The 14,632-nt window shown below is 49.0% G+C and overlaps 1 protein-coding gene across 2 annotated transcripts in view; it reads left to right on the top strand.

The window, feature by feature from the left end:
* taf2 (TAF2 RNA polymerase II, TATA box binding protein (TBP)-associated factor) overlaps positions 1-14,632 on the top strand; it is a 52,462-nt gene that overhangs the window by 15,768 nt on the left and 22,062 nt on the right. For both annotated transcript variants that reach the window (XM_036935463.1, XM_036935468.1), the window contains exons 9-16: positions 991-1,090; positions 2,017-2,102; positions 3,376-3,511; positions 5,269-5,423; positions 6,676-6,790; positions 6,984-7,093; positions 8,669-8,734; positions 14,510-14,611. In XM_036935463.1, coding sequence (XP_036791358.1) covers positions 991-1,090; positions 2,017-2,102; positions 3,376-3,511; positions 5,269-5,423; positions 6,676-6,790; positions 6,984-7,093; positions 8,669-8,734; positions 14,510-14,611 — 870 coding nt within the window. The remainder of the gene's footprint in view (positions 1-990; positions 1,091-2,016; positions 2,103-3,375; positions 3,512-5,268; positions 5,424-6,675; positions 6,791-6,983; positions 7,094-8,668; positions 8,735-14,509; positions 14,612-14,632) is intronic.

Raw genomic sequence — 14,632 nt, 5'->3', positions numbered from 1 at the left:
GGAGCTCGTCGGTGGCCTAGGAGCTCGTCGGTGGCCTAGGAGCTCGTCGGTGGCCTAGGAGCTCGTCGGTGGCCTTGGAGCTCGTCGGTGGCCTAGGAGCTCGTCGGTAACCTAGGAGCTCGTCGGTAACCTAGGAGCTCGTCGGTGTTACTTGGATTTGTTTCCTAAGAACAGCGTGGTAACTGTGGGTTCTTATCCAGATTTCTAGAAGTCTGGTACAGAGAGATTATTGAAATGATATTTCATCATCGTATTCAGTACCAGGCATAAATTGAGCAAAGCTTTGGCATAGCTGAGAGTGTCTCAGTATGATGAATCTGTGTATGTGTTTGGCAACGTGTCTACAGCTGGGGGGGGGGGGGGGGGGTGGGGGGGGCTCTTGGCAAAAGTGCTGCTGCTGTCAGTTGGGGAGGCTGAGGTTTCACGACGTCTTCAAAGGATCACTGCAAACAATGGACCCCCTGTCTTATTAAGTGGTTGAAACTAAGTCAGATGTGGAAGCTCCACTTAGTCTTATTTATTTTTCTTGTAGAAAAAAGCCCCAGTTGTGTAAGACCTCAGAGAAGTCGAACAGGCCTTTCTCTTTCTGATACAAAGACCCGTCAACCTGCTTGCAATTCATCTTGTGGTTTCATTTCTTTTCAAGCCTGCAATTGAAGTCAGCTTGTTTTCTGAAACTGCGCTCGTATCCAGCTTGTAAAGAGAGAGGTTTAGCACTTTCTGTGTGTTACAGATTTTCACATGATTTCATCTCATTACGTGAAGCTACGGCCAGTATTCATTAAATTAGTCTGAGTTAAACCACCAGGGTTGAATAAAGTATATTGTTTCTCTCTCTGTGTGTGTGTGTGTGTGTGTGTGTGTGTGTGTGTGTGTGTGTGTGTGTAATAAAAGGTAAGTTAGTAAATGCCTGCCAAACGGGTTAAAATGAAGACATTGTGTGTCGTCTGGCCCGATCGCCTTACCTGTTGTCTGGTCTGTGTTCTGTAGGGCTGATGAGTGGGTGCTGAAGGGGATCTCTGGCTACATCTATGGTCTGTACCTGAAGAAGACCTTTGGAGTGAACCAGTACCGCCATTGGATCAAAGAGGTAGGGGGTGGAACCAGTACCTCCACTGGGTCAAAGAGGTAGGGGGTGGAACCAGTACCTCCACTGGGTCAAAGAGTTAGGGGGTGGAACCAGTACCTCCACTGGGTCAAAGAGGTAGGGAGTGGAACCAGTACCGCCATTGGATCAAAGAGGTAGGGAGTGGAACCAGTACCTCCACTGGGTCAGAGAGGTAGGGAGTGGAACCAGTACCTCCACTGGATCAGAGAGGTAGGAAGTGGAACCAGTACCTCCACTGGATCAGAGAGGTAGGGAGTGGAACCAGTACCGCCATTGGATCAAAGAGGTAGGGAGTGGAACCAGTACCGCCATTGGATCAAAGAGGTAGGGAGTGGAACCAGTACCTCCACTGGATTTAGAGACACTGCATCTCAGTGCAAGAGGCGTCACTGCAGTCCCTGGTTCGAATCCAGGCTGTATCACATCCAGCTGTGATTGGGAGTCCCACAGGGAGGCGCACAATTGGCCCAGCATCGTTAGGGTTTGGCCGGGTTAGGCTGTCATTGTAAATAAGAATTTGTTCTTAACTGACTTGCCTCGTTAAATAGAAAATATACTGGTTATGCTGGTCCCACTGCTAAATAAACACACAACTATATTGGTTATGCTGGTCCCACTGCTAAATGAACACACAACTATATTGGTTATGCTGGTCCCACTGCTAAATAAACACACAACTATATTGGTTATGCTGGTCCCACTGCTAAATGAACACACAACTATATTGGTTATGCTGGTCCCACTGCTAAATAAACACAACTATATTGGTTATGCTGGTCCCACTGCTAAATGAACACACAACTATATTGGTTATGCTGGTCCCACTGCTAAATGAACACACAACTATATTGGTTATGCTGGTCCCACTGCTAAATAAACACACATATGAAGTGTGATTTTTCTCTCAGGAACTGGACAAGATGGTGGAGTACGAGCTGAAGATGGGAGGAGTTCTCTTACACCCGACCTTCGGCGGAGGAAAAGACAAGGACAAGTGAGAGCAGCTCCCTGTTGGTTCCGAATGGTCATTTAACATGGCTGATGTATTGCATGAGAACCACCTACTTTCAGTGTCAACACACTTTGATACGTGGCTCCAATGAGGGTGATGAATCTGTTTTTTAAACTGGGTGGTTCGACCCCTGAATGCTGATTGGCTGACCCGTATCCCACGGGTTTGACAAAACGTGTATATTTACTGCTCTAATTACGTTGCTGTCCAGTTTATAATAGCAATAAGGCACCTCAGTGGTTTGTGGTATATGGCCAATATACCACGGCTGTGTCCAGGCTCTCCGCGATGCGTTGTGGTCAAGAGCAGCCCTTAGCCGTGGTATATTGGCCGTATACCACACCCCCTCGTGCCTTATTGCTTAAATCACCTCTTACTTTCAGTGTCAACACACTTTGATTTGTGGCTCCAATGAGGCTGATGAATGTGTTGTCTGTTCTACCAGTCGAAAACCACCTAGTAGCGAGTAAATGACAGGTTAGACATTCCTGTTGCTACTGCTGTTGAGGGTGTTGGTCTATAAACCTGTATCTCTCACAGAGAAGTGGTGTTCTAGGTTTTAATTAAAAAACGCATATGCCGATGTAAAGATTTCCATCTCCCAACGCTGCCGGAGAGTAAAACAACAAGTGAAGAGTGGAGTTTATTCATTCCAGCCCAATAAACCGCTGGCACACTCTCAAGTGTTTGTCATAAATCAGACCTCTTTCTCTCGCTCCTTGAGTGGGCTTGGAGAGCTATCGACACGTTATGCCAACACGTACGCCTGTCTGTGTACCGCCTGTCAATGACTTGGCTAGTAACTTCACGTTGTAGTTTATCTTAAAGTTGCTACAGTTTACAAGCTGAGGAGAAGGAGGGAAGATGGAATGAGTTGTTGTTGAGAAGTAGATTTTATTTTCTGATTTTAATCTTCCTCTCTCTCTTTCTCCCCCCCCCTCTCATCTCTCTCTCTCCTTGTCCCTCACTCTCTCCCTCTCATCTCTCTCTTTCTCCCTCCCTCCCCCTTCTCATCTCTCTTTCTCCTCATCCCTCACTCTCTCCTCTCTCTCTCCCTCCTCTCTCTCCTCTCTTTCTCCCTCCTCTCCCTCTCTCCCCCCTCTCATCTCTCTTTCTCCTCATCCCTCACTCTCCTCTCTCTCCCCTCTCTTTCTTTCTCCCTCCTCTCCCTCTCTCCCCCTCTCATCTCTTTCTCCTCATCCCTCACTCTCTTCCCCCTCCCTCCCTCTCGTCTCTCTCTCTCTCCCTCTCTTAGCCCTACCCCTCACCTCCACTTCTCCATCAAGCACCCTCACACCCTGTCCTGGAAGTACTATAAGATGTTCCAGTGTAAAGCCCACCTGGTCATGAGGCTCATTGAGAACAGGATCAGCATGGAGTTCATGCTGCAGGTGAGCGATTTTATAATCAATTTAATAATCCATCCATCATCTAGTATGCAGGCTGGTTCTGGTAAACATCTGGCCACACGTGAAGTCTAGTTGTTTAAACACTAATACCTACAGGGATTCAACACTGGAGTTTATTAATACTACACTACAATGCAGAGTCTGGGTCATTCCAGTTCAACTACTACTTTCATGGAGGAAAGCATTTTCAATCCTCAAATCATCCGATCCCAGCTCTCCATCAGATCCCAGCACTCCATCATATCCCAGCACTCCATCATATCCCAGCACTCCATCATATCCCAGCACTCCATCAGATCCCAGCACTCCATCAGATCCCAGCACTCCATCATATCCCAGCACTCCATCATATCCCAGCACTCCATCATATCCCAGCACTCCATCATATCCCAGCACTCCATCATATCCCAGCACTCCATCATATCCCAGCACTCCATCATATCCCAGCACTCCATCATATCCCAGCACTCCATCATATCCCAGCACTCCATCATATTCCAGCACTCCATCAGACCCCAGCACTCCATCATATCCCAGCACTCCATCATATCCCAGCACTCCATCATATTCCAGCACTCCATCATATCCCAGCACTCCATCATATCCCAGCACTCCATCATATCCCAGCACTCCATCATATCCCAGCACTCCATCAGACCCCAGTACTCCATCATATCCCAGCACTCCATCATATTCCAGCACTCCATCATATTCCAGCACTCCATCATATCCCAGCACTCCATCATATCCCAGCACTCCATCATATCCCAGCACTCCATCATATCCCAGCACTCCATCATATCCCAGCACTCCATCATATCCCAGCACTCCATCATATCCCAGCACTCCATCATATCCCAGCACTCCATCATATCCCAGCACTCCATCAGACCCCAGCACTCCATCATATCCCAGCACTCCATCATATCCCAGCACTCCATCATATCCCAGCACTCCATCATATCCCAGCACTCCATCATATCCCAGCACTCCATCAGATCCCAGCACTCCATCAGATCCCAGCACTCCATCAGATCCCAGCACTCCATCATATCCCAGCACTCCATCATATCCCAGCACTCCATCATATCCCAGCACTCCATCATATTCCAGCACTCCATCATATCCCAGCACTTCATCAGACCCCAGCACTCCATCAGATCCCAGCACTCCATCATATTCCAGCACTCCATCATATCCCAGCACTCCATCATATCCCAGCACTCCATCATATCCCAGCACTCCATCATATTCCAGCACTCCATCATATTCCAGCACTCCATCAGACCCCAGCACTCCATCATATTCCAGCACTCCATCATATCCCAGCACTCCATCAGATCCCAGCACTCCATCAGATCCCAGCACTCCATCAGATCCCAGCACTCCATCAGATCCCAGCACTCCATCATACCCCAGTACTCCATCAGATCCCAGCACTCCATGATATCCCAGCACTCCATCGGACCCCAGCACTCCATCGGACCCCAGCACTCCATCGGACCCCAGCACTCCATCGGACCCCAACACTCCATCGGACCCCAACACTCCATCGGACCCCAACACTCCATCAGACCCCAACACTCCATCTGATCCCAGCACTCCATCGGATCCCAGCACAACATTGACTCTTCCCCTGTTCAGCTCCTGAGTCTGGCCAGTACAACGTCCTCCCAGAAGTACCAGACACATGTGGAGTCAGATACATGAACTAGATTATTCTGTTTCCGATCTGCTAGGTGTTCAACAAGTTACTAAGCCTGGCTAGTACAGCGTCCTCGCAGAAGTACCAGTCACACATGTGGAGTCAGATGCTGGTATCCACCCACAGCTTCCTCAAGTCCATCTCCAACGTGTCGGGGAAGGACATAGGACCCCTCATCAAGCAGTGGGTGTATCCTTTAACCTGTCAATCAGAACACTGGAGGGAGAGGTAACGTGACTATAACACTGTAATAGCAGATTAATGGTTAGGGCATAGGACCCCTCATCAAGCAGTGGGTGTATCCTTTCAGCTCCCTCAGCCTGCTTAGCAGAACACTGGAGAGACTGGCCTGGTTAGAATACTAAGAACTGACTGGCCTGGTTAGAATACTAAGAACTGACTGGCCTGGTTAGAATACTAAGAACTGACTGGCCTGGTTAGAACACTAAGAACTGACTGACCTGGTTAGAATACTAAGAACTGACTGACCTGGTTAGAACACTAAGAACTGACTGGCCTGGTTAGAACACTAAGGACTGACTGGCCTGGTTAGAACACTAAGAACTGACTGGCCTGGTTAGAACACTAATAACTGACTGGCCTGGTTAGAACACTAATAACTGACTGGCCTGGTTAGAACACTAAGAACTGACTGGCCTGGTTAGAACACTAAGGACCGACGGGCCTGGTTAGAACACTAAGAACTGACTGGCCTGGTTAGAACACTAATAACTGACTGGCCTGGTTAGAACACTAAGGACTGACTGGCCTGGTTAGAACACTAAGAACTGACTGGCCTGGTTAGAACACTAATAACTGACTGGCCTGGTTAGAACACTAATAACTGACTGGCCTGGTTAGAACACTAAGAACTGACTGGCCTGGTTAGAACACTAAGGACCGACGGGCCTGGTTAGAACACTAAGAACTGACTGGCCTGGTTAGAACACTAATAACTGACTGGCCTGGTTAGAACACTAAGGACTGACTGGCCTGGTTAGAACACTAAGGACCGACGGGCCTGGTTATAAAGCCCCTTTAAGCAGTGTAATAATTGAACCCTTCAACAGAAGGACCATATATATGTGTTTTGCATTTTCAGATGACTGATTTTGTGTCTTATAAGTTCACTGGAATGTCCAGAGTTGTCAACTGACATGGAAATGTATTGTACATATCACCAGTCAGCAGAAAGGTCTTGTCTGTTTATAGTCTGTATGTAATATCAATACTTTGAATGATTTAATATCCACTATACAACTGGAAATATACCATAGCACCAACATTTTCCAAAACCATTCCTGTGGTTATTACACTGCAGTAATTTAATGATTCACGCCCGATCGCTCTAGTTATTACGTTGAACTACCATTGTACCCCTGATTGGGATCAGTGCTGTAATTGTTTCAGTTTAGATATTAGCCTTAATTCAAGCCCACAGGGACCAGAGTGCGGTGGTGAAGTTCTTTGGCAGTTTTGCCTTCAACAGGAAACGGAACGTTCTAGAACTGGAGATTCGACAGGACTACACCTCCTCTGGAACACAGAAATATGTGGTCGGTCCTCTTTGAACTGAGTTGACTTTACTGGTGTGTGGGATGGGCCTTAGTTAGCACTTTTGGGACTATTCGATTGGTTCCATTGTACCAGCAAAGCTAAATCAAACTACCGCAAGTATTTGACATTTTGTTGTGTTTGACCCAAGTCTGAGATTTAGTAGTAAGGTGAATCACTGTCTTCGTTCTGTAGGGACCCATCAAGGTGACAGTCCAGGAGTTGGATGGGTCCTTCAACCACACGCTACAGATCGAGGAGAACAGCCTGAAGCACGACATCCCCTGCCACTCCAAGAGCAGACGGTAAACTCAAGCATCTTGTTTCTGTTATTACTAACACATTTCAATAAGCCTAATGTAATGCCATCTTAGCTGTAGTTTGGAGGACCAAGCCTAATGTAATGCCATCTTAGCTGTAGTTTGGAGGACCAAGCCTAATGTAATGCCATCTTAGCTGTAGTTTGGAGGATCAAGCCTAATGTAATGCCATCTTAGCTGTAGTTTGGAGGATCAAGCCTAATGTAATGCTATCTTAGCTGTAGTTTGGAGGACCAAGCCTAATGTAATGCTATCTTAGCTGTAGTTTGGAGGACCAGGCCTAATGTAATGCCATCTTAGCTGTAGTTTGGAGGATCAAGCCTAATGCAATGCCGTCTTAGCTGTAGTTTGGAGGATCAAGCCTAATGTAATGCTGTAGTTTGGAGGATCAAGCCTAATGCAATGCCGTCTTAGCTGTAGTTTGGAGGATCAAGCCTAATGTAATGCTGTAGTTTGGAGGATGAAGCCTAATGTAATGCTGTAGTTTGGAGGATCAAGCCTAATGCAATGCCATCTTAGCTGTAGTTTGGAGGACCAAGCCTAATGTAATGCCATCTTAGCTGTAGTTTGGAGGATGAAGCCTAATGTAATGCTGTAGTTTGGAGGACCAAGCCTAATGTAATGCCATCTTAGCTGTAGTTTGGAGGACCAAGCCTAATGTAATGCCATCTTAGCTGTAGTTTGGAGGATCAAGCCTAATGTAATGCCATCTTAGCTGTAGTTTGGAGGACCAAGCCTAATGTAATGCCATCTTAGCTGTAGTTTGGAGGATCAAGCCTAATGTAATGCTGTAGTTTGGAGGATGAAGCCTAATGTAATGCTGTAGTTTGGAGGACCAAGCCTAATGTAATGCCATCTTAGCTGTAGTTTGGAGGATGAAGCCTAATGTAATGCTGTAGTTTGGAGGATCAAGCCTAATGTAATGCTGTAGTTTGGAGGATGAAGCCTAATGTAATGCTGTAGTTTGGAGGATGAAGCCTAATGTAATGCTGTAGTTTGGAGGACCAAGCCTAATGTAATGCCATCTTAGCTGTAGTTTGGAGGATGAAGCCTAATGTAATGCTGTAGTTTGGAGGATCAAGCCTAATGTAATGCTGTAGTTTGGAGGATGAAGCCTAATGTAATGCTGTAGTTTGGAGGATGAAGCCTAATGTAATGCTGTAGTTTGGAGGACCAAGCCTAATGTAATGCCGTCTTAGCTGTAGTTTGGAGGATCAAGCCTAATGTAATGCCGTCTTAGCTGTAGTTTGGAGGATCAAGCCTAATGCAATGCCGTCTTAGCTGTAGTTTGGAGGATCAAGCCTAATGCAATGCCGTCTTAGCTGTAGTTTGGAGGATCAAGCCTAATGTAATGCCATCTTAGCTGTAGTTTGGAGGATCAAGCCTAATGCAATGCCGTCTTAGCTGTAGTTTGGAGGATCAAGCCTAATGCAATGCCGTCTTAGCTGTAGTTTGGAGGATCAAGCCTAATGTAATGCCATCTTAGCTGTAGTTTGGAGGATCAAGTGTCCCTCAGTTTATCTCCGCCTCCTTAGAGTTTGTATTTTCTTCCTGCTCCAGAAACAAGAAGAAGAAGATCCCTTTGATGAACGGGGAGGAGGTTGACATGGACCTTTCTGCTATGGAGTAAGACTGTATACTGCTCCCTCTCTCTCTCCTGTCTGCTATGGAGTAAGACTGTATACTGCTCTCTCTCTCTCTCCTGTCTGCTATGGAGTAAGACGGTATACTGCTCCCTCTCTCTCTCCTGTCTGCTATGGAGTAAGACTGTATACTGCTTCCTCTCTCTCTCCTGTCTGCTATGGAGTAAGACTGTATACTGCTCCCTCTCTCTCTCCTGTCTGCTATGGAGTAAGACCGTATACTGTTTTATACTGCTCCCATTCTTGCACTGATACTACAGGACTAGGGAGAGCAGCACTGATACTACAGAGCTGGGGAGAGCAGGACTGATACTACAGGACTAGGGCGAGCAGCACTGATACCACAGGACTAGGGAGAGCAGCACTGATACTACAGGACTAGGGAGAGCAGCACTGATACCACAGAGCTAGGGAGAGCAGCACTGATACCACATGACTAGGGAGAGCAGCACTGATACTACAGGACTAGGGAGAGCAGCACTGATACTACAGGACTAGGGAGAGCAGCACTGATACCACAGAGCTGGGGAGAGCAGCACTGATACCACAGGACTAGGGAGAGCAGCACTGATACTACAGGACTAGGGAGAGCAGCACTGATACTACAGAACTAGGGAGAGCAGCACTGATACTACAGGACTAGGGAGAGCAGCACTGATACCACAGGACTAGGGAGAGCAGCACTGATACCACAGAGCTAGGGAGAGCAGCACTGATACTACAGGACTAGGGAGAGCAGCACGGATACTACAGGACTAGGGAGAGCAGCACTGATACCACAGGACTAGGGAGAGCAGCACTGATACTACAGGACTAGGGAGAGCAGCACTGATACCACAGAGCTGGGGAGAGCAGCACTGATACCACAGAGCTAGGGAGAGCAGCACTGATACCACAGGACTAGGGAGAGCAGCACTGATACTACAGGACTAGGGAGAGCAGCACTGATACCACAGGACTAGGGAGAGCAGCACTGATACTACAGGACTAGGGAGAGCAGCACTGATACTACAGAACTAGGGAGAGCAGCACTGATACTACAGGACTAGGGAGAGCAGCACTGATACCACAGGACTAGGGAGAGCAGCACTGATACCACAGAGCTGGGGAGAGCAGCACTGACACTACAGAGCTAGGGAGAGCAGCACTGATACTACAGGACTAGGGAGAGCAGCACTGATACTACAGGACTAGGGAGAGCAGCACTGATACTACAGGACTAGGGAGAGCAGCACTGATACCACAGAGCTGGGGAGAGCAGCACTGATACCACAGAGCTAGGGAGAGCAGCACTGATACTACAGGACTAGGGAGAGCAGCACTGATACCACAGAGCTGGGGAGAGCAGCACTGATACATACTACAGGACTAGGGAGAGCAGCACTGATACCACAGAGCTGGGGAGAGCAGGACTGATACTACAGGACTAGGGAGAGCAGCACTGATACCACAGAGCTGGGGAGAGCAGGACTGATACTACAGGACTAGGGAGAGCAGCACTGATACCACAGAGCTAGGGAGAGCAGCACTGATACCACAGGACTAGGGAGAGCAGCACTGATACTACAGGACTAGGGAGAGCAGCACTGATACCACAGAGCTGGGGAGAGCAGCACTGATACCACAGGACTAGGGAGAGCAGCACTGATACTACAGGACTAGGGAGAGCAGCACTGATACTACAGAACTAGGGAGAGCAGCACTGATACTACAGGACTAGGGAGAGCAGCACTGATACCACAGGACTAGGGAGAGCAGCACTGATACTACAGGACTAGGGAGAGCAGCACTGATACCACAGAGCTAGGGAGAGCAGCACTGATACTACAGGACTAGGGAGAGCAGCACTGATACTACAGGACTAGGGAGAGCAGCACTGATACCACAGGACTAGGGAGAGCAGCACTGATACTACAGGACTAGGGAGAGCAGCACTGATACCACAGAGCTGGGGAGAGCAGCACTGATACCACAGAGCTGGGGAGAGCAGCACTGATACCACAGAGCTAGGGAGAGCAGCACTGATACCACAGGACTAGGGAGAGCAGCACTGATACTACAGGACTAGGGAGAGCAGCACTGATACCACAGGACTAGGGAGAGCAGCACTGATACTACAGGACTAGGGAGAGCAGCACTGATACTACAGAACTAGGGAGAGCAGCACTGATACTACAGGACTAGGGAGAGCAGCACTGATACCACAGGACTAGGGAGAGCAGCACTGATACCACAGAGCTAGGGAGAGCAGCACTGATACCACAGAGCTAGGGAGAGCAGCACTGATACCACAGAGCTAGGGAGAGCAGCACTGATACTACAGGACTAGGGAGAGCAGCACTGATACTACAGGACTAGGGAGAGCAGCACTGATACCACAGGACTAGGGAGAGCAGCACTGATACTACAGGACTAGGGAGAGCAGCACTGATACCACAGAGCTGGGGAGAGCAGCACTGATACCACAGAGCTAGGGAGAGCAGCACTGATACTACAGGACTAGGGAGAGCAGCACTGATACCACAGAGCTGGGGAGAGCAGCACTGATACATACTACAGGACTAGGGAGAGCAGCACTGATACCACAGAGCTGGGGAGAGCAGGACTGATACTACAGGACTAGGGAGAGCAGCACTGATACCACAGAGCTGGGGTGAGCAGGACTGATACTACAGGACTAGGGAGAGCAGCACTGATACCACAGGACTAGGGAGAGCAGCACTGATACTACAGGACTAGGGAGAGCAGCACTGATACCACATAGCTAGGGAGAGCAGCACTGATACCACAGGACTAGGGAGAGCAGCACTGATACTACAGGACTAGGGAGAGCAGCACTGATACTACAGGACTAGGGAGAGCAGCACTGATACCACAGAGCTGGGGAGAGCAGCACTGATACCACAGGACTAGGGAGAGCAGCACTGATACTACAGGACTAGGGAGAGCAGCACTGATACTACAGAACTAGGGAGAGCAGCACTGATACTACAGGACTAGGGAGAGCAGCACTGATACCACAGGACTAGGGAGAGCAGCACTGATACTACAGGACTAGGGAGAGCAGCACTGATACCACAGAGCTGGGGAGAGCAGCACTGATACCACAGAGCTAGGGAGAGCAGCACTGATACTACAGGACTAGGGAGAGCAGCACTGATACTACAGGACTAGGGAGAGCAGCACTGATACCACAGGACTAGGGAGAGCAGCACTAATACCACAGGACTAGGGAGAGCAGCACTGATACTACAGGACTAGGGAGAGCAGCACTGATACCACAGAGCTGGGGAGAGCAGCACTGATACCACAGAGCTAGGGAGAGCAGCACTGATACTACAGGACTAGGGAGAGCAGCACTGATACCACAGAGCTAGGGAGAGCAGCACTGATACCACAGGACTAGGGAGAGCAGCACTGATACTACAGGACTAGGGAGAGCAGCACTGATACTACAGGACTAGGGAGAGCAGCACTGATACCACAGAGCTGGGGAGAGCAGCACTGATACCACAGGACTAGGGAGAGCAGCACTGATACTACAGGACTAGGGACAGCAGCACTGATACTACAGAACTAGGGAGAGCAGCACTGATACTACAGGACTAGGGAGAGCAGCACTGATACCACAGGACTAGGGAGAGCAGCACTGATACTACAGGACTAGGGAGAGCAGCACTGATACCACAGAGCTGGGGAGAGCAGCACTGATACCACAGAGCTAGGGAGAGCAGCACTGATACTACAGGACTAGGGAGAGCAGCACTGATACTACAGGACTAGGGAGAGCAGCACTGATACCACAGGACTAGGGAGAGCAGCACTGATACCACAGGACTAGGGAGAGCAGCACTGATACTACAGGACTAGGGAGAGCAGCACTGATACCACAGAGCTGGGGAGAGCAGCACTGATACCACAGAGCTAGGGAGAGCAGCACTGATACTACAGGACTAGGGAGAGCAGCACTGATACCACAGAGCTAGGGAGAGCAGCACTGATACCACAGGACTAGGGAGAGCAGCACTGATACTACAGGACTAGGGAGAGCAGCACTGATACTACAGGACTAGGGAGAGCAGCACTGATACCACAGAGCTGGGGAGAGCAGCACTGATACCACAGGACTAGGGAGAGCAGCACTGATACTACAGGACTAGGGAGAGCAGCACTGATACTACAGAACTAGGGAGAGCAGCACTGATACTACAGGACTAGGGAGAGCAGCACTGATACTACAGGACTAGGGAGAGCAGCACTGATACCACAGGACTAGGGAGAGCAGCACTGATACTACAGGACTAGGGAGAGCAGCACTGATACCACAGAGCTGGGGAGAGCAGCACTGATACCACAGAGCTAGGGAGAGCAGCACTGATACTACAGGACTAGGGAGAGCAGCACTGATACTACAGGACTAGGGAGAGCAGCACTGATACCACAGGACTAGGGAGAGCAGCACTGATACTACAGGACTAGGGAGAGCAGCACTGATACCACAGAGCTGGGGAGAGCAGCACTGATACCACAGAGCTAGGGAGAGCAGCACTGATACTACAGGACTAGGGAGAGCAGCACTGATACCACAGAGCTGGGGAGAGCAGCACTGATACCACAGAGCTAGGGAGAGCAGCACTGATACTACAGGACTAGGGAGAGCAGCACTGATACCACAGAGCTGGGGAGAGCAGCACTGATACATACTACAGGACTAGGGAGAGCAGCACTGAAACTACAGAGCTAGGGAGAGCAGCTATGGCTGTTACCGAGCATTGAGAAACTAACCAACAACCCAGCAGGCAGATACAGCTGTCTTTACAACCCTCCTGCCAAGTCTTTGGCATCTTTAACATCACTCCAGACAGGCAGGCCTCCAACAACCCCTCTGGTGTGGTGTCGTCTGCCTGCTTCTCTCTCCACTGTTTAAACAGCAGCAGGTGTTCTGTTCTGTTTGGTTTAGATTTGGTCCATCCTACCCTCAGAGGCAACATCAGGCTGTAACTTCATTTCAGACCTATATCCTAGCCTCAGTAGTTTAGTCCTATCCTCAGTAGTTTAGTCCTATCCTCAGTAGTTTAGTCCTATCCTCAGTAGTTTAGTCCTAGCCTCAGTAGTTTAGTCCTAGCCTCAGTACTTTAGTCCTAGCCTCAGTAGTTTACGTCCTAGCCTCAGTAGTTTAGTCCTAGCCTCAGTAGTTTACGTCCTAGCCTCAGTAGTATACGTTCTAGCCTCAGTAGTTTACGTCCTAGCCTCAGTAGTTTACACCATACCCTCAGTAGTTTAGACCTACCCTCAGAGGGAATAAAGGATCTCGCCATTAAAATAATCAACATACTTCAGTTAAAAGTTTTAGTCAAATCAGTTGAATTCAGACAAGCCACCCTCCTCTTAGAGCCAGGTGAGACAAGCCACCCTCCTTAACTTAGAGCCAGGTGAGACAAGCCACCCTCCTTAACTTAGAGCCAGGTGAGACAAGCCACCCTCCTTAACTTAGAGCCAGGTGAGACAAGCCACCCTCCTTAACTTAGAGCCAGGTGAGACAAGCCACCCTCCTTAACTTAGAGCCAGGTGAGACAAGCCACCCTCCTTAACTTAGAGCCAGGTGAGACAAGCCACCCTCCTTAACTTAGAGCCAGGTGAGACAAGCCACCCTCCTTAACTTAGAGCCAGGTGAGACAAGCCACCCTCCTTAACAGACAAGTGTTCCGTTCGTTCCGTTCCATAAAGAACCTAAAACTTAACTCTGTTTCTCACGCAGTGCGGATTCTCCCTTGCTGTGGATCCGGATCGATCCGGACATGTCCATCCTGCGTAAGGTGGAGTTTGAGCAGGCAGACTTCATGTGGCAGTACCAGCTCAGGTACAGAACTCTTCACCTTTT

This window comes from Oncorhynchus mykiss, chromosome 2 (assembly GCF_013265735.2).
Source record: "Oncorhynchus mykiss isolate Arlee chromosome 2, USDA_OmykA_1.1, whole genome shotgun sequence".
Classification (NCBI taxonomy): domain Eukaryota; kingdom Metazoa; phylum Chordata; class Actinopteri; order Salmoniformes; family Salmonidae; genus Oncorhynchus; species Oncorhynchus mykiss.
Note: the sequence above shows the minus strand (reverse complement) of the source record. Positions and strands in the feature narration are given on the sequence as shown.